This window comes from Drosophila obscura, unplaced genomic scaffold (genome assembly GCF_018151105.1).
Source record: "Drosophila obscura isolate BZ-5 IFL unplaced genomic scaffold, ASM1815110v1 contig_25, whole genome shotgun sequence".
Classification (NCBI taxonomy): Eukaryota; Metazoa; Arthropoda; class Insecta; order Diptera; family Drosophilidae; genus Drosophila; species Drosophila obscura.
In genome coordinates this window covers 2,118,533-2,137,543 of record NW_024542812.1, presented here as the reverse complement: position 1 = coordinate 2,137,543, position 19,011 = coordinate 2,118,533, and the positions used below count along the sequence as shown (strand labels likewise).

The 19,011-nt window shown below is 46.3% G+C and overlaps 6 protein-coding genes and 1 long non-coding RNA gene across 11 annotated transcripts; 4 read left to right on the top strand and 3 right to left on the bottom strand.

The window, feature by feature from the left end:
* The first annotated feature begins 703 nt into the window (after window positions 1-703).
* Window positions 704-3,222, top strand: LOC111078596 (mucin-5AC). Its single transcript, XM_022373381.2, has 3 exons — window positions 704-2,212; window positions 2,270-2,681; window positions 2,740-3,222. The coding sequence occupies exons 1-3, from the start codon at window positions 1,138-1,140 to the stop codon at window positions 2,804-2,806; spliced, it is 1,554 nt and encodes a 517-aa protein (XP_022229073.2). The 5' UTR covers window positions 704-1,137; the 3' UTR covers window positions 2,807-3,222.
* A 1,379-nt stretch (window positions 3,223-4,601) lies between these two features.
* LOC111078597 (peptide-N(4)-(N-acetyl-beta-glucosaminyl)asparagine amidase) lies at window positions 4,602-7,180 on the bottom strand. Its single transcript, XM_022373382.2, has 6 exons — window positions 6,712-7,180; window positions 6,549-6,646; window positions 5,650-6,485; window positions 5,482-5,566; window positions 5,287-5,383; window positions 4,602-5,207 (listed from the first exon to the last, which is right to left on the bottom strand). The coding sequence occupies exons 1-6, from the start codon at window positions 7,082-7,084 to the stop codon at window positions 4,798-4,800; spliced, it is 1,899 nt and encodes a 632-aa protein (XP_022229074.2). The 5' UTR covers window positions 7,085-7,180; the 3' UTR covers window positions 4,602-4,797.
* A 679-nt stretch (window positions 7,181-7,859) lies between these two features.
* LOC111078592 lies at window positions 7,860-9,227 on the top strand. Its single transcript, XR_002608270.2, has 3 exons — window positions 7,860-8,009; window positions 8,086-8,337; window positions 8,392-9,227. It is a non-coding gene; the product is annotated as an uncharacterized LOC111078592 (long non-coding RNA).
* Window positions 9,037-10,898, bottom strand: LOC111078589 (peptidyl-prolyl cis-trans isomerase FKBP8). The gene is given in 8 exon segments (XM_022373371.2): window positions 9,037-9,241; window positions 9,304-9,429; window positions 9,431-9,535; window positions 9,607-9,774; window positions 9,833-9,974; window positions 10,043-10,125; window positions 10,184-10,667; window positions 10,790-10,898. Coding segments are annotated over 7 exon segments (1,179 nt in total). The 5' UTR covers window positions 10,661-10,667; window positions 10,790-10,898; the 3' UTR covers window positions 9,037-9,163.
* Window positions 10,899-11,182: 284 nt separating this feature from the next.
* On the top strand, window positions 11,183-14,767 carry LOC111078590 (apolipoprotein D). 5 transcript variants are annotated; one of them, XM_041594420.1, is made up of 5 exons: window positions 11,183-11,324; window positions 12,399-12,672; window positions 13,992-14,146; window positions 14,211-14,283; window positions 14,356-14,767. In XM_041594420.1, the coding sequence occupies exons 2-5, from the start codon at window positions 12,529-12,531 to the stop codon at window positions 14,626-14,628; spliced, it is 645 nt and encodes a 214-aa protein (XP_041450354.1). In that variant the 5' UTR covers window positions 11,183-11,324; window positions 12,399-12,528; the 3' UTR covers window positions 14,629-14,767. The 5 variants fall into 5 exon arrangements, with proteins under 5 accessions (XP_041450354.1, XP_022229064.2, XP_022229065.2 ...); XM_022373372.2 differs by having other exon boundaries at window positions 11,183-11,364; XM_022373373.2 differs by having other exon boundaries at window positions 11,187-11,294.
* A 315-nt stretch (window positions 14,768-15,082) lies between these two features.
* Window positions 15,083-15,454, top strand: LOC111078626 (glycine-rich RNA-binding protein 2-like). Its single transcript, XM_022373436.1, has one exon. It carries the CDS (start codon window positions 15,083-15,085, stop codon window positions 15,452-15,454), a length of 372 nt encoding a protein of 123 aa, XP_022229128.1.
* An 850-nt stretch (window positions 15,455-16,304) lies between these two features.
* On the bottom strand, window positions 16,305-18,973 carry LOC111079129 (tyrosine-protein kinase transmembrane receptor Ror2). The gene is made up of 4 exons (XM_022374146.2): window positions 18,321-18,973; window positions 17,973-18,252; window positions 17,653-17,895; window positions 16,305-17,593 (listed from the first exon to the last, which is right to left on the bottom strand). Exons 1-4 carry the CDS (start codon window positions 18,729-18,731, stop codon window positions 16,305-16,307), a joined length of 2,223 nt encoding a protein of 740 aa, XP_022229838.2. The 5' UTR covers window positions 18,732-18,973.
* Window positions 18,974-19,011: the final 38 nt, after the last annotated feature.

Here is a 19,011-nt window from a genome sequence, read left to right as displayed (position 1 = left end):
CAAGTTTTAGTTTTAATAATAATTGCAAAAATCATGCGGTCGCGAACGTACGAAAAATAGAAGTCGACTTTGACTTAATCTAGGAAAATGCAATATTCTAATGCGATAAATTTACTTTTAAAGATAATTAATGTAGCTTTCTATAAAGTATATCCACATAAGTTATTTTTTGGTCCTGGTCGACCAGACGGCGGAAATGCCCATATGTATATCCCAATTCAAATTGGATGCCGAGAAATGACGACTAAATAAACAATTATACGTGCATAAATACATATGTACATATCATATGTAGATGCTTCGTGTCGTGTCGCCGCAGCGTCTCTTAAAGTAAAACAATATTCTCACCAAAAGCTGCTCTCAATTTTAAAATAAAAACCGGCAAAATAACAGAACAGAGAGAAATCGCCGATGCGGGAGAGTTTCTCTCAGCTGAGATCAAAACTTTTGGTTGATTTGCGTCGAGCCGATCAGCTGTGTTTTCTCTCACATAAAGATTGTACATACTAACATATGTACATATGCATGTATGAAATGTACATATTTACGTACATACAATTCTTGGAAATTTTGTGTTCTTTGTCAACACAAAAGAAGAGAAACCAGCAACGATGAATAAAAAAAAAACGAAAAAGAAAACGATTGAGCGAAATAACAAAATGAGCACAAATACATATGTACATGTTTATGTGAATGTGAGAGGCATTACCCATTAATTAAGTGCATACCTGTTTAGAATTCCACATCGCATAGTTAGTTAGTAGTCAAAGCTTAGAACCTGTTGGAAGAGAACCAACTTCCGTGAGTGTAGCTGCTCGGCTATCAGATTGTAAGAGAGGAGACAGAGAAACCCCCACTGATAACACACACAGTCGTGATAATTGGAGCACTGGCGCAGTCGCAGGTTGGTGGATACCAACAGACCACCTTCACAGTCGATCCCCGCTGCCCGTACTCCTCATTCTCCGCACAGGGAGCGACAGTGGGGGAATTAGTAATCGCGCCTTATCTCCTGAGCAAAAAGAATATGGGAAAAATATTGTGTAGCTGTCAGTGCTAAGAGAAACATTGGACCCAGCGGACCGGATAGCGCTGCTTTCGATCGCGGGTGACACATAGGGACGTACATTGAGAAAAATGGGTTGGTGGAGCAAGAAGAGGGAAGACCAGGAAACGGACCGCTCCAGCGGATCCACTGCCAGTCGGGCTTTGGTGCTGCAGGATCCGCGCACGCGTGTGAAGACCACCAGCGCCGCCACAGCGACGACCAACACGGCGGTGCAGAACTCGACGATAACGGACAGCAACAAGCAGACTATCACCTTCATGTCCACCCGTCGGACGGTGACGCATACGCAGAGAGCGCGTATAACGGAAACCACAACGCGTCGCACACCGAGCCAGGCCGAGCTGGAGCTGCTCTTCGCGCAGATGAGAATGGGAGGCGATGGCGCCACGACGACCACCACCACGACAACTACAACGCGCGGCCGACCGCCCAGTCTGAACGGCGTGGCCCTGCGCTCCACACCATCCTTCAAGGCCACGACAAACAACAAACGCTCCAGCACTGTGCTCAAGACGGAGCAGACTACGGTGACGAAGAAGAACGGACGCAACGTCACCCAGCACCTGGAGACGCAGCGTGTGGATCTCAAGGCCAAGGGAAAGCCCTCTTGGCCGCCATCATTTTTTAATTCGAAAAACTCCGGGGCCACATCCGAGCCCTATGTCTCGCCCTACGCCCAGAAGCCAAGTCTAGCCATTACTTATGTGTCGCCTTATGCCAAGTCAACCACAACCCCAAGCTCCAGTGCCAGCACAGTGGCTAGTGCGCCAAGTGTTTTCATGGCTTCCAAGCCGACTACCAGGCCGCTTCTCTCCACACCTGGGCCCAGACCCTTTACTAGCATTACCGCCTCTACTGGAGCCACACCCAAGAAAACCGTAACCACTCACGATGCCCAGGGGGTAGTAAAGCCCACTTTGTTTGCCGGCGTAAGCACAACCAAGCCAATTGGGACCAAGACCAAGCTGAAGGCCGCCCGAGTCTACATATTCAATAACGAAAAGTTCGACAGCAAGAACGAGTTCCGTTCTGGCAGTGCCCAGGACGTCAAGGTTCTGCGCACCACCTTCGAGCAGCTCAAGTGCAAGGTGGAGGTCATCAAAGACGCCACACTGGCCACCGTCAAGAGTACGGTGAGGATGTGTAAGTGGCAAGAATGTAACGATACCAGGCCGATGATGTAATTGTTGATCTTTTCAGTGGAGACAAAAGACTTCGAGGATAAGAGTGCCCTAGTCCTGGTGTTCCTAAGCCATGGAACGCGCCACGACAGGCTTGCTGCTAGGGATCTTGATTACTCGCTGGACGACGATGTCCTCTTCCCCATATTGCGCAACCGGACGCTGAAGGACAAACCCAAAATGTTGTTTGTCCAGGCTTGCAAGGGCGCTAATGAACTCGGAGGCTTCATGACAGATAGCGCCCAGCCAAACGGATCTCCCAACGAGATTCTAAAATGCTACAGCACCTACGAGGGCTATGTCTCCTATCGCACTGAGGATGGCACTCCCTTCATCCAGACCCTCTGCGAGGCTCTGAACAGATCGGGCAAGACAACCGATATTGACGGTATAATGATGAGTGTCCGAAGCGTGGTCAAAATGCAAACAAAGTGAGTACAAAACCCCTTCATTCACACTTTCAAACCTGAACTTAATTCCTTCTTCCAGAGACGGCCAGATCCCATCCGTCACCAGTACCTTGACCTCGAAATATGTTTTCGGAGATTACGTCTAAACTGCTATAGTATTATTATTAGATCGATCTAGCCCTATATCCCAATGTATTTATGTATTTTATAAACTGTATTGCCCTTACTGTGGGCAGTAACATTTAAACCCGTAAGTTTCCAACGCAGCGAAGGTGTCGGCACAGCCATTACCGTCTGTCGGTTTTAAGGACTCCCAGAAAAACTTTGTTTTTAAAAAAATAATAAAAAAAAACTTTAAAAAATCTATAACTCTGATGTGAGGGTATCAAAATCCTCGATCTCCAAGTCGAGACCGGCCTTAGGGCGGTGCGCTGCGAACAAGGCGGACCCAATGTTTGGGCTCCTCTCAGAATTTTGTTAACTTTGCCAGTAACCGTTTCCAAGCTTATCTACTATGTCGCAAGAAAGATAAAACTCTATGAATAATATTTCAAAAACTTAATTTCAATAAAAATGTACGAAATGCATTAATTTTTTCATTTCAGAAGAATAAACAAACGAAAGGTAACGTTTTGAGTCGCTGCAACTGCTGCGACTCTACTTTTATACTCCGCTTATGAGGAATTCTAAAATTTTTTATCTGCTTACATTTTTTTGTTACATCTCTCTTGTTTCACCTCCACCAGAGGGCGACCACTGTACGAGGCAAAGTTTGTAGAGAGGTGATGGTAGATACAGCGCTGGGGGTATAGCCACTCAAAATTCCGGCTTTATAATATTCAATTGATCTCGATTGTCATATGGTAAATACGATTCTGGATGTTCGGTTCACATAAATTGTGAGCCTTTTCGTCGGAAACGTTTCGTTCTGTGCGCTACGCATATCCACCTCGACCTCAAATATAATATAATCCTTGACTCTTCGAATACCGGGTATTAAAACGAAATGATAACAAATCTTATCAAAGGCCACCTCGTCTCATGTCGTCGTAAAAATCAAAGTTATACTTCCTATCCTCTTTTCGAAGTGATGCCCATTACTTCCAGGGGGATACCTGCTATTCCATTTTTTTGAGTACCCAATAATCGAATCGAAGAAAGAGTTCTTAAACACTCCTGATCCACCATTGGTAATGGCTCATAGGAAGCTATCATGCTTGTTAAAGTATACTCTTGTATACTCTTTTTTCCACTATTTATATATTCGTATACAATCAAGGGCTGCATCATTTTGTATTTTTTATACCCGTACTCAAAAAGAGTTAAGGGGTATTAGATTTGTGGTAAAAGTGGATGTGTGTAACGCAGAGAAGGAAACGTTTCCGACTGCATAAAGTATATATATTCTTGATTAGCATCATTAGCCGAGTCGATAGAGACATGTCTGTCTGTCCGTCTTTTTTGACGCCTGGATCTCAGAGACTATAAAAGCTAGAGGAACCAAATTTTGTTTCCAGACTCATGTGATATCACACTGCTACAAGTGTATTTCAAAATTTCGACCCGCCCCCTTCCGCCCCCACAAAGGACGAAAATCTGTGGCAGCCACAATTTTAAAGATATCGTATCGTAGAGAATGACCATATCTACCAGATTGCCGAATCTGAATAAGATCGGATCATAATTATAGCCAGAATGAAGAAATTCATTTTCAGTTGCTTCCCCTGCCCACACCAGCTACTCATTTTCCTTCTCGCTCGTACGCTCGCCGCGTTCAGTGCGCGAGCAACCCCTAGCGGAGGAAAAGTAGAATCTAAATGGTACATTTACAATCTACATGTTAGATGTAGAATATACACTGTATATGTATATGTAGATAACATATGTAGCAAAAAAATTTAAAATTAAAACTTTTTTTTTTAAATTAAAAAAATTCATAAGCTCAAAAATGTATATACTGACTGAGTACGGGTATAAGTAGAGCGGCATGCTCTTTAATTTGAATTTTAAATGACGTGGCACTTGGTACACTGTCCTATATAAGTTATGGGTTATTTATAGTCAATATTTATATCCAGACTGACAATCATACATACATTCACAATATTTACAATTATACTGGAATTTCGTTGGGCTTTTAGTGCAGTTCTACCTGAAGATCGAAGGGATATTCCCTAGAATTTAGACTCTGTCTAAAAAGCTGCGTGTGCTGCCACGCCACATCGCCCTTTCCGCCCATCAGCTTGGCAACGACCTGAAATTCACTAGAGTTCTCAATGAAACCCTTTCCATCGCTGGTTTGAACGGACACGTCGATTTTGCCATTGCCAAATGTTTTCGTTTCGAATACTAGTTTGTGGGACTTCACCTTCAGATTGGTCTTGGTAAAATCAAATTTCCAAATGATCTCCGCGCAATCCGTGTCCTCCAATCGCGCCAAATATGCCATTTTCCAATCGCGCTCTACTTTTCGATAAATATTCTTCGAGGAAAATTGAGCACTTTGCCAAGTTTTATAAGTATCCAGCAAAGTAATCTGCCCATCATCTTCGAGCGCATGGAATATATAATGAGTTACATTAATTCTATGAATAGTTCTACTGATAATTATCAGTAAGAGACCTACCTTTGGTGTAGCGTTCGTATGTGTCTGTGGCACAGCTGTAGCGCAAATTGAGCTGACATTTCTTCAGCTCAGCTTCGTTGGGAGTAAACACAAAAATCTGCAAAGAAATAATGCATTCATTTAAATCGCAAACACATCATACTAAACACATATGTAGGTATATATAAAAAAGCGCAAAAATGTCGGTATACTCACATTGGTAAATGTGTGCTCGCCACGCGATTGACGCCACGACAAGCTTCCTGAGCTCCGGCCTTTAAGCTCGTTCTCAGTCGGCTTGCTGCGTAATTGGGAAAGCAAGCAACAGCGTTGCGTTGATGATTAAATTGGAATGATGCAGTGTTAAATGGCTTAAATTCTTACCGCTCCAGGGTCAAACCGATGACCTCAAACATGTTTCGCTGACTGAGGAACTTTTTCCGTTCAGTGCTGCAGTTCTGCTGCCGCTTGTCTCGAATGGCGTTGAGCGTCTGAATGAGCTCCTTTTCGTCACACAGCTTGCGCAGCCGAAGAATCTCTTGGTGATTGTTCGTGTAGCGCCAGGTCACATCCTGGGCATCGTCACGAGAATAGGCAAACACATAGTCGATGCCGCGTTTCCAGCCGTGCTGATACATGAGCGGCGAGTCGACCACGTTATCCGATGGGTCCACGTGTAGCCAGCGCATTTGCGTCTCCGAGAACACTTCAGTCCACACATGATCGAAATGGGAATGCACTAGGCGCGCGTCGTAATCCAGGCAACGGCATAGGAACGTAAAGCAGTTTGCGTACTCGCCGCATCGGCCTTTCCGGGACACCAGGAGCTGGGATATGTCGTTATAGCGATAGAACTTGCTCTCCTGGCCACAGCAGACGTTGACTTCCACACGGACATCACCTTCCGTCTGCGTGCGGCGCAGCTTGCTCTCTTCGCTGCCACACACCTGGCATTGTATGTTGTTGACCCACTCGAAGAACTGCGTGTTGAACCAATTCACCAGCTCAACCAGCAAGAGATCGCGAATGCAAGGCTCTTTCTCGCGACACTCCCCAGAGGCAATAAGGTCCTGCATGTCGATCATCTTTTCGCTCGCCTTGGAGGTAAGGTCGTCGACGGGAATCAAGCTGCGGCCAGCTGCCAACAGAAGCTCGTCCTCATACTGCATGACGGCATCGGAATAAAGCTCCAGCGACTGCAAAAATCGATTGGACGTGCGCTGCAAAGATAAATCAAAATTAGGTTCCGACTGTGATTGATCAGCGTGCAAATGTGTGCTTACCAGCACTCGCGGAAAGGCAATACGTTGGCGATAGGGTACCAATGGTTTTATGAACAACGGCGAAGGAGTGCTGCAGGCGGCGCTTGGTTGAGCTGGACCTAAGGAACAGAAGCCACAGAACCATGGTAAATGTACATCCTTAGGGTAAATATAAACGTTATACCTTTTGGCATGGCCCCACTGAGCCAAGCAGTGCGCCGCTCGCTCAGAACATCGTGGTACTTCTGAACCTGCTGCAAGGAGACATCACCAGGAAGCGTATACGAGTTGGAGTTGGGGGCGTGTTTGAAGCCGATGGCATCTAGCAGCTTCTCGCATCCCGGTAGGGAGAGCAGCTTCTCCTTGATGGCCTTATTTTCCAGCCGGATTGTCCGGAACTTTGTGTTGTTCGGCTGGGAGAGTACATTCTCCAGCAAAACCAGCAAAATGCGCACCGCCTCGAGATAAGCGTTCTTTACATTCTGTTGCTGCTGCTCTGTGGACCTGGTGGTCTTCGGCTCTATAAAGTGAACACACTCCAGGTTAATGTCCACCATGTTGATGCCGCCAGTATCGAATTAGATGCTGAGTGTCTGGATTAGTGTTTTCGTTGTTTGGAATGGGGGGGAGGACTAGTGGGTGGTAGACAGTGTGACCGCGGATATTTCGATAAAATATACCGCCTGACCCTTAGAAATATTCCAAATATACCTTCTCATTTTCGAAATATACCGTAAATATACTGAAGGACACGACAAGATGCGTTGATATTCCTCGATTTTGTTATTCTGTTTAATATTACTAGCTAGCTAGCCCTCTCAGCCTTAAAAAAACAATTTTATCCAATTTCTCAATTAATTTTGTACAAGATTGGCTTGTTTTCAGAACTCCTTATTATTGGATTGTTTACATAATAAGGTTTGAACCAAAACGGCCAAAGCACAAAACGAAAGCATAAAACGGAAAGTAAGATAACGGTAAAACGGTGAAATATGATTTTCGGAGAGTTGGTCAACAAATTTTAGATCCGCCGTCTCTACTTAGATTTTAATGAGCAATACCTTAAACGACGCCGAATTAATGCACCTATACCCCAGCACCCCAGCCGAAGGGTGGGACAGAAAATTCAGCTGCGACACATTCTGAGTAAGAACTTTCAAATCTATGTACAGTATGGTTAGTGGCTGAAATCACATTCTATTTATAGCTGCATTTCATAGCTTGTTTTTAGAAGGAAAAAGTTCATTTCAACCAGATGTAAGATACATAAGTTATGTGAAAAAATGCGCTACCTCTGAAAAAAGGTAAAAAAAATTGCATTTCTTCAAAAAAATGATCTGCCATAAAAAAAAGTTAATTTATCACTAAGCACTATTCAAGCCCGAAATCTTTCAAAAAAGGTTGGTTTCGTTCGAAGGGGCGAAATGGTTTTATCAAACAGTAGTTCCCGAAAAATAAAAACCATACTATCCACCAAAACAGGTAAATCTGGAAAAATTGGTTGGCAAATGAAGCAATGATATAAAAACGATGGGATCTGTGATAAAAATACTTACAGCGGAAATTTTAAATTTCTCATGCCACATAAGCGAGCCCAATGAGTTTCAAGAGGATGAACTCTATTTTACAACCCGCTTAGTAGGGACACTTGCTCTGGTAACTGCAGATGGAGCATAGCTGCAAAAGTTGGATCTGTAAGATCTTAGGGCGGCAAGTAAAGACCGTGCATGTGGACGGTCTCTACGGCTTTCCCACAAGGACACTTTGCGGACACTTTGCCAGTTGCAAGAAGAAGCTGAAGATCCTGACGGTAAGTTACGATCATCCACTTAAGGTTTCCCAATTTTATTCTTGCCTTTTGCAGCCGAAGATCCGCCCCCACACACCCAGCAAATGGGGATAAGTCCCGCTCTGCTCAAAGAAAAACCCTACGAACTGAATCGCCACAACACCAAAAGTGAAAAATAATGAAATAATGATGATACAAGATGCAAGATGATCATTGCACCATAAAAAGTATTATTCATTTTCGTATTAAATAACAGATCTGGATATTCCTATATGGGGGAAAATGTCAGCAGGCACACCACAGCCACCTGCTGATCCAAACGAACCTCAAATAAGGTTCGTTGAACCTTCCATTATCAAGGACGAAAACTACTATCAACGACGCTTTGGAATAAATCACCCAGAATCGAGCCAAGCAGCAAAACTCAGCCTAACCTCGGAGCAAATGCAACATTTCGGGAAGTTGCTTTATCGATCAAAGAGGTCTGACTATATAGCGAACAGTTCCAATCAAATGGAAAGCCATTTCGCATTCCATTAATGAGTAAATGAAAATTATGCTTTATTTAACAATTCCTGGTACTTGATTAAAAAAGAATGTAATTGATTAGAACTAAGCATTAACATTATACATATGTATATTATCCAAAACCATACCTTCGACAAATACATACTACTGTAAAGTGTGCATAGTATAAGTTGTACAACAAGAGCCCTTTCATTTCTTTTTAAGTAAGCAATTACGGCATTTTAACGTTCATAATTTTGACTGTTGTGTATAATTTTAAAAATGCATTTCAATTGCCCAAAGTACACAGTCAATCTCACGTCGAGTGCACTTCTTGTCCTTAGTACTTGTAACGATAAATGGCAACGCCAGCGACGCCAATCAATATGGAACCCATTAGATAGCCCAAGAGTTTCAGCTGCAAAGAAATAGAATACATAGTTAAAAGTAGGGACAGCAATTTGTATGTGATTTAAGAACCTTGGAGTTCTCCACAAGGGGTTGCTTTTGTCGGGCAGCAGTCTTTTGTTCCATTTTCTTGGCCTGGCCCAACATCTTCTGATACATTTCTTTTTCGTTGTGTTGATCGCGACGCGCCCTGATGAAGAAGCCTGGCCAGATCTTGTTGAACTCCACGATTTTCAGGCTCGAGAGTAGCCACCTTCTGGAACAACTTAATCGCACCCTGCGTGTCGTTCTTTCCTTCCAGTATCTAGTGGGGGATTAACCAAAAACGGTTGCTCACACACTATGAACAGGAATAGAAACTACATTTTCACTTACTCTGCCCTTGCGATACAAGGCTTTTGGGTTATTCGGCTGACAGCGCAAGACGTTCTCCACAGACTTAAGGGCTGCGTCGAAAGCGGAAATTTTGATCTGAGTCATGGCCAGATTGTTGTAGACAATCAAGCGATCATCCAGAATGGTCTGCGTTTCACTGTTGGATAGCTAGTCAAAGGCATCATTTAGATTTCACTGAGACACGTTACTGTTAGTTTTGACTCACCTGCAAATCTTCTTTGTCGAATTCAGATTCCGGATCCCCATCACGTGTGTCCAAATAGTCGAGAGCGCGTCTGTACAGGTGAATGGCAGTATTGTATTCCAACCGCTTGAAAAAGTAGTTGGCACGCTCTTTCTTGCGGGTGCTGCAAAGGGAGAGAGTTGCTCTTGTGATCATGTGATATGGACAGGCAGCTGCTGTGCTTTAACAAACCCATATTTGCGGATCACTTCAAAGGTCTTCAGATCGGCAAACTCTTCGTATTTGCTATCCAGCAGCTCTATTTCATAGGTAAGCTGTAAGATATAGACACACATGAAGCTCAATAATCGTGACATTGCTGCTTTTACTTACGTGCGCATTAGGTGGGACGATGTAGTCCCCGTCGTTGTCTTTTTTTAGCCCAAGTGTCCCATAGCCAAATCGGGGATCCACTAGCACTTCGGCGACTTCGCCAACTTTCAGCATGGGCAGTACCATATCCAAGCCCTGTACCACCTCGTAGTCGCCAACATGACACTGAAAGTTCTGTTCCTCCTCCACCACTTTGCCATCCAGTTTGCCGGTGAAATTTATGGTTACCAGTTCACCGCGACTGGGACTTTTAGCCTCTTCCGGTGCCTTCTTGATGATGCGCTTTATCAGCTGCTTGTTGCCCAATATATCACATTCACTTTCACTCTCGGCCTCCTCTCCCTCACCGCCCACGAGAGTCGTTGTTGCTGATGTTTCTTCAGAGGCTGCCTCGGCTGTGGCCTTACGTATATCCTTCGTATCTTCGGCATTGGTCAGATCCTCGAAGGAGCTGCTGCTAGATTTTTCCGTGTCCATGTTTATCCTAGAAGGTGAAAGTGTGTAAAATATTGGAACATGGAACAAAGGGCACTGGCAAAGGCGTGTTTGGTGCGTGACTTTGCCGAAGAGCAGTCCACGGTCGCCTGTACCTGAACTGCAACTTACGCTAGTGTATATCTACGATCTCTTCTTTTTTTCGTGTTATCAAATAAAATATTCGAAAATAAATTAGAAAAATTCACATTACAGCAAAACGAAAAAAAATTTACAACTTTGGCATTTCACTGCTAGCTAGAGATGGGCAATCTGCTCAGTCACTGCGACTGGGAAATATCGGATGAATATTTAAAATGATATAAATAAAAATAAATTAATTAACAATTTCACTTTTACTGTGATTTCCTAAAATTGCCAGCAACAAAATAATAACTATTAAGCTGAGTGACATCTGTATGATCATACTCTTCTCTCATCTCCTTTGCCTACTATCGATACCAGAATATCGATAGATCGGTTCGAGTGTAACCAGAGTGCCGAGAATCAAGTTCAATTTAAATTTCCGTTCATTAGCTTTCAACGGTTCGGTCGGTCCACGGCATCAGCGCGGTACACCTCGAGATAAAACTACAGATGAAAAGAACGCGTACGCATGCCACATACGTATAACGATGTAAACAAAGAGATAGCAATAAAAAAGGCGGTACAACGAGTGCATTTTACAGATACACACACCCATGGGGGTGCGTATGTATGGATAAAGATACTGGCATGCGAGTGCTGCTCTCGTACACAAAGTGAAATCAGACTTCGAGCAGCAACAATATTTTGCAACTGAACAACGACAGCCACTATTGTTTACCATTTGTGCGATTCGTTTAAGCGGATTTCTGTGTTGACTGTGAAATTAACACTTTCCTATTGGGCCGAGAGCGGCTATTTGTCCGATCCCCCAATGTGGTAATGGCAAACACAGTGGCTGCAATAAAGTTATGGACTACTTCCTTCTGGCAGCTAATGAGGCTTATCTTGAACTTGATGCTACCGCTGCATTCGAGCATAAATCGAGCAATGCACTCGATTAACTCCATGACACAATTGACGGCATCAGTCATCAGACATCAGGTTTCCCTGTGCGCTTCCTTGATTAGCCATTTTCGCTTTTATTTATTCGCGAATGCGCAATCATTTTCCTACGGATCGTTCGGGTGTGTTGTGTGCTGTGCGCGAATCTGTCGTCCAACCTGTTCCACCTGCATTTCGCACTGTGGCTGTGGCTGGGGCTGGGACTGGGATCGGAATCGGGCGACTCGGGGACTTGGGGCTGGGTTTTGCTTCACTTGGCGCTGCTCGGGCTTTTCTTTTACGTAACGCTGCTGGCCAGGCACGGCACAGGCCCACATCAACCTAGTTTCGGTTGTTATTTTCACTCTTTGCCGACTGCACTACGCGCCAGTCATCCATGTCCAGAGCCACAAAGTCGAGTGGCTGCTCCACCAGCCTGCTCCTACACTGGAAGACCAACAGCAGCAGCAGCAGCAGCACGTTTTTATTATCGCACATTTCCCTTGCGGAATATTAATGGGCAAGCCCATACGAGTACTTTGAGGAAATGTAAATCCATAGTTCGTTGGCCAAGTAAACCTGTTCCTCCCCAAAGACACCCCAAACCCCCAGGCTCAGTGACACCCAAAACGGAAATCACATTGTGCATAGCCAAGTGAATCACATCAATCGCATTAATAACTCGCTTTTGAATTCCATTCGGTTTAGTTAGAAGAGCATTCATCGGAACTGTGCCAATTCTCGCGTGTCAAGTGCCAGACCACATTCGAGCACTCAAAGTGAAATCCAATTGGAAAGGAAAATAAAATAAAATAGAATAAAAGAAGTACAATCAAGCAATCATGGGCAAGCAAACGCTTCGCCAAATTTCGGCATTTGGGCTGGTCTCAAGTATGTTCCTACTGACCTTAGTGCCGGAGACAAATGCCTATGGATTTGGACGTTGCCCCAACTACCCATCGATGCCAAAGTTTAATATGAGCCGTGTAAGTTAAACTTCGTGCTGATCTTTAGAATACTTAGGCAGTACATTGAGACCACTTATTGAAGTAGGTCATTGTCCAATAAGTTAAATAAGTATGCACTCCAGATGGAATTTAATCTCTAGATTCACTTAATTTCTCATTTAGTTTTTCATAATTAGAAATTGGGTTTCTCTTCAAACGAAGCAGTACTGAATCGCTATACTTTCCTAGCGCCAGAGTTCTTGTGGATAGTTCAAACCCTTTCCAATTTAAAAATCAATTTAAACCTGTCGCATATTTAATTAATTAGCACAAGGCGGCCGCAGACCTTTCTTCATTTTATGGATTGTGCATAAAGATGAACTTGAACCAATTTAAGGCCACCAAATCCGATCCATCCCCAATGTAAAAATGCAAACCAGTTTTACAGAAGGAGACAGCCACACACACAAAAGCTTTACGAGCATGATGGCCTGGCCTGGCCTGGCCCGTCCGTCCGTCCGTCCGATGGTAAACAAGCCACTTACTTGTGTATTTTTTAAAATACAAATAAAAAAAGAAGTAAATCCACAACTTCCAATAAAAACGGCATTCATAGGCATGCCAAGGACAACAAAGTGAACTAATTGCAGAGCCCCATTAGGAGGGGACTTGACGGAGACGTGGAACCAGTGCCAAACAGTGCTGCCACTGTCGCTGTTGGTGCACAATCAATTTAGCAGCACGAATTAAATTGATTGAGCCTTGATTTGCATAAAACGATAATCTCTCATAATTGGCCCGGCGAGAGCTCGCACCGTCACCACATAATAAAATGCCACCACATCATCTGCGTACATCATCCAATTGAGCTCTGGACGGGCGTATATAAAACATCATTTGACATCATTAGCGAACGCCCCCCTCCCCACACCATTCGCCCCGCTCTGAACTGTTGACCCAGGGGCAAAGACCTCGCCTCGTCATCCACAGATGCATCATAAAGCCGACTCGACTGCTTCTCCGCATGACTTTGAACTGCAAGAAGCCAAAAGTCTGATGCCGCTACTCTACTCTGCTTTTTTAATGGTCAGCCACCAAAACCAGTTCCAACACAAAAATGTTTATGTTTTACGCATTATTTGCTAAATGGTGGATGCTACCGGCGAGGAAGGAGGGGGGCCGGCGGTGACTTGTTGTAGTAGTAACCCAGTTAAATGCGAGAGAAACGCAGGTGAAGCGCGTGCCAAGCGCAAGAAAGGGCCCAACTTTCAGAGTCGTAGCTCCAAGCTAGTTGGTTCTAGTTCCATCTGAAAGATGGTTATTAGTTATTAAATTAATGAATGAAAATTGAATTTCAGGTTCTTGGCCATTGGTATGAGGTAGAACGTTCGTTTTACCTTCCAGAGATCGCTTCGGGCTGCACCACATTTCAGTTCGAGCCATACAACAAGGGGGAACAGTCCAAGTTCCAAAACTTCAAGCTGGGAGTGGCCATCAAGAACATCAATCGTATGTGAGTAGAGCCAAGCCCATCATAGATCTTGAGCCTTATAGGCAAGTTTTATCCTCCGTACTAGAACTGGCAATCCGAATGTGAATATTGGCTATGCTACGCCCGAGAACAGCAGATCCTCCATCATGGATTTCAAGGTGAGATTCTTTCCACTTCGTTCGCTGCTCGCACTTTATCATAGCTGTTATTATTCTTCCTAATTTGGACAGTTTACCACTCGATTCCCGGATGTGATTGCCCGTCTGTTGCCCGGCTCCGGGAAGTACCAAGTGCTCTACACGGACTATGAGAACTTTGCCATCCTTTGGTCCTGCGGCAGCATTGGCTCCCTGGGCCATTCCGATCAGATATGGATACTGGGGCGTGACCGCGACTTCGAGGTCGACATACGCTCCAAGGTGTACGATGTGCTGAAGAAACTCTCGCTGGATCCGGACAGATTGATCATTAGCAAAAACAAAAACTGCCCCGAGGTGCTCTGAATACAAAAAACAAAAACAACAGCTCCATGGGTCATCCATCCATCCCCATTTGTACATTTAGGTTCTCATTTGGTTAAGGAACACATATTGAATTTCATGCCTAATCATTTAGGCTGCTGTGATATCGAGGAGTGTGAATCGGAGGGCGTGGCGTGGCGGCCGGGCCGGGCGGGAGGAGTGAAATCCAAATACAAAAACAAATTACCACTAAAAAAATCTGTATCTGTATCTGCAATGCATTGGGGGAATTTCGCTATAGCAATTATCACGGTGATCCTAATTAATCGGGAATAAACAGTCAGCTTACAGCCAGTCCAAGTCGCGAAGCTCCGCTGGAGGCTCTGTCACAGTCGCAATTGAAAAACTGATCGAAAAGGTTCTCTAAAAGGAAGGAAGGAAAATGTCAACATTGAGGATTTTGCTATGCCTGACTGTGCTATTAGTTACATGGGAAATGTCTGAGGCCAGAGGAGGAGGCGGCGGCGGCGGTGGACACGGAGGAGGCGGTGGACACGGTGGCGGTGGACATGGAGGTGGTGGACACGGAGGAGGAGGACGTGGTGGAGGATTTGGAGGACGTGGTGGAGGATATGGAGGACGTGGCGGAGGATATGGAGGACGTGGAGGAGGATATGGAGGCGGCCCACACCATGGAGGATACGGATACGGTGGCGGCCGACCATACTATGGCTATGGCGGATATAGAGGGTATGGAGGCTATAGAGGCTATGGATACGGAGGCGTTCTACCCGTTCCATTGCCCATTCCCCTGCCGGTGGCCTACAGCGGCTGCTACTACGACGACTACGGCTACTACAGGTGCTGAGTAGGAGTGGGTACGATTATGAGTGGGGGTTTATTTATACAAATTACATTCAACATTTTAGTTATAAATTCTGATTATGTAAATGTCCCAAGAAAGTTGGGCTGTGTAGACAGTTCTCTAAATATTTCATATTCCTTATTGTTTTGATGGTCTTGCACAATACACAATACACAATGTAGATAAATGCATACCGAGTTTTTTTTGTGGTGGAGTGAGTGCTTCACTTTGATAATGGCTCACACATGCCACACATGCCATGTGGCCGTGGGCTGCTTAATCCTAGTAAAAACCCATTAAAATGCAATCTACATACATATGGTTATATGGAAAACTTAGGTCTACGGACTAGATATGAGTACGCGTACCACCTGATTAGCGTGGCTGACATTCATGATGCGTTCGTTGTGGCAAACTAATTCGAGTAGAGACCAGTGCCCGGATCAGAGGGTATCCCTTTTCATAAATATAACAGAATAGTACCGGGTTTACGGAAGGCTGCGCGTGGAAGCATCCAAAGAGAGACATCAATTCCTTAGAGTTGTGGAATGGAAACATTGCAGGGTTTCACAACTGTTCAACTTAACTTAAGCACAATCTGCGCCTGCCCCTCTGATCTGGGAAATCAATCAATATATCAGTATGTATATCAACTATATATATCATCAATGGTATATGTGTATAAAAGAGTGTTTGTTGCTGTATATATAGTAATCGTTGTATTGCCTGCCCCGGAAGACTACGGACGAGCATTCTGTTTACGATTTATGGATTACGGATTCATTGCAGACGTGTGAAACGCGACGGAGTTATTGCTGTTGTTGTTGTTTTTGTTCGGATTCGATGGATTGCTCTAGAGCATGGCCTTGCACTCGTTCTCCGCTATGCTGTGCTGGATGCAGTGATTAATCTCGGCAAAGCCCGGTCGCTCGCTGGACTTGCGGTGCCAGCAGCGACGCATCAGTGCGTAGACGGAGAGCGGCGTGTTGTCCGGACAGCCGAGGACATTACCCTCCTTGATGTACTTGATGACCTCCTCGTGGGTGAGCCCGAAGTACGGCTGCAGGGCAAAGGAGAAGATCTCCCAGAGCACGATGCCGTAGGCCCACACATCCGACTCCAGCGAGAACTTGTTGTACAGAATGCTCTCCAGCGGCATCCATCGGATGGGTATGAAGTCGTTCTCGTCGCCCTTGTAGTAGTCCTGCAGATAGATCTTGTGCGAGAGCCCAAAGTCGGCTATCTTCACCGTCATGTGCTCGTTGATCAGGCAGTTGCGAGTGGCCAGGTCGCGGTGGACGAACTTACGCTCCGACAGGTAGAGCATTCCCGCCGCAATATCGGCGGCCATTTGCAGCAGGTGCTTCTCGTTCAGCTGCAGGCGGTCGCGGGGCTGGGCCTGGTGGGTGGCAAAGGGTGAGCAGGCACGCAGGAACTCGCTCAGATCTCCCGGCGCCATGTACTCGAAGAGCAGGCACATGGGCCGGCCCAGGGCGCACACGCCCAGCAGCTTCACGATGTTGGGATGCTCAAACTCGGCCAGCAGGCAGGCTTCCCGCTCGAAATCCATTTGCATCTGATCGCTGGCATCGTCCTTGAGCATCTTGACGGCCACCAGGAGATCGTCCTGGCCAGGCACCAGACCGGGGGCCTTGGCCTGGAACACCCGGCCGAAGGCCCCCTGGCCCAGGGAGCGCACGTACACAATATCACCCCGTGGATACTCCAGCTTCTCCAGACGGGCATTCTGCTTGCCCTTCGTATCCTGGATGGCCACCGTGGTGAGGGTGACACAATTGCTGTGGATGGTGGCCGTGCTGCGGATGGTGCCCCACTTGGCCAGGGTGTTGGTATTGCCTCCCAGTGTCTCCCGACTGGTGGCCAAGTTGACTCCACACTCGCCGGCCCGCATCGAGGCATTGCAGTCGCCACCACCAGCTCCTGCACCAGGTCCGGCTCCTCCCGGCGGCTGGGAGTAATCCTTGTGCTTGGACAGCTTGTAGATCAGCAATATCAACAGGTGGAGGGTCACGATCGCAACGAAACCAATCCCCGCCAGCAGGAAAATCATCGAGGGGGTGAAGAACTTCTCCATCTTGATGGGTGTGTTCAGGTCGCCGGCATTGGGATCCACATAGTCGGCTGGAAAGATGTAAACAAGCATTAGGTGCTGCTGGAAGGTGATCAGTTCTTCGACTCACGACATATGGGAATGTCACAGTGCTGCCAGCGCACGGATTCGTCCACGGTATAGCACCAGGGCTGCTCCTCCTCTCCGCCCGCATTCCGGCAGTAGTTCTCGCCCTCCAGGAGCTGTTGAAACACCAGTGGTGGCTGGATGTGCTTGTGCGGATGCTGCGTGTCCCAGCGCTGGCAGGGAATGCCCGATTTGGTCACGTTCATAGTCCCCAGATAGAAGCGTCCGTTGCCATTTCGACAGTCGTCTGCAAAAGCCAAAAGAATCTCGTCTGTTATTGGAGGAACCATCTCTAAAGGAATGAGCGGCGAGGGCGAAACTCACAGCTAGCTTCCGACTCCTTGATCTCAGTGAGGCCTATGTACGAGCAGTTGGGCCGCCGCATGGAGGTGTCGTAGTGCGGCAGAGCGGAGCAGTTGGGCAGCCGAAAGGTGCCGCGACTCTTGATGAACATGTTGCGCTCCTTCTTCTCCTCGATGAGCACCCAATCGTTGTAGCAGAACTGCAGGTGGGTGGCCTGGCAGTCCTCGAAGCAGAGCGGAACCTTCACAGCCCGTCCGTCGTCCACATGGCAGTTGGGAAACGCATAGGCGCACAGCATTTTCTATAAAGGGGGTGATCGATCGAAGGAATAAGATTAAATAAGACACCTATTGTCAGTGGGATGCTCACCTCAGCCGCCTCGCGGCACAGACCCGTGAGATCGCTAATTAGCTCGTCCCAGAGCGCCGTGGTGGTCTGCTCATTCTTCCAGCCACCCGTGGGGTCGTCCAGGCTATACCACACCTGGCCGACAATGTACTGCTTGCACACCTTGCCGCTGTAGGGGGCACAGTAGCCGTTGTCCTCGGCCCGCTCCTTGTCTTGCTCGTGATGACGCTGGTGCTGGTGGTGGCGCCGTGCTGGTTCCTCGATGGCGTTCTGCGAGTTGGCGTGCGCTCCGCTGGTAAAAAAGAACACGCACAGTCCCACGGAAACCACAAAAACCAACAACCTCGGTTTTTTCCTCATCCCCAAAACTGGCCCCCCACCCACACTCACACTCCCATCGCCACCCACTCCCACCCTCAACCGGGCCACCATGGCTGCGTTTCTGTATATGCACGGCCGAAGCTTTGTTTTGCGCACTCTTTCTAAACGAAATCCTCGCAGCGACTCGCGATTTCACTCATCTCACACAGCTCCAGGCGGATGCAGTGGCTCTTCAGCTAATCTTTAGCCACTTTCTGGAAGGTTTTGAGTTAGGATACCCGCGGAAACCTGTTTATATTCGCAATGTTATTCTCCGTCGACGACGCCTTTTCACCGAATACCACAAAAGTTGACGACGCCAGGCCAACGGACTAGGCAGGGGTTCACAGGG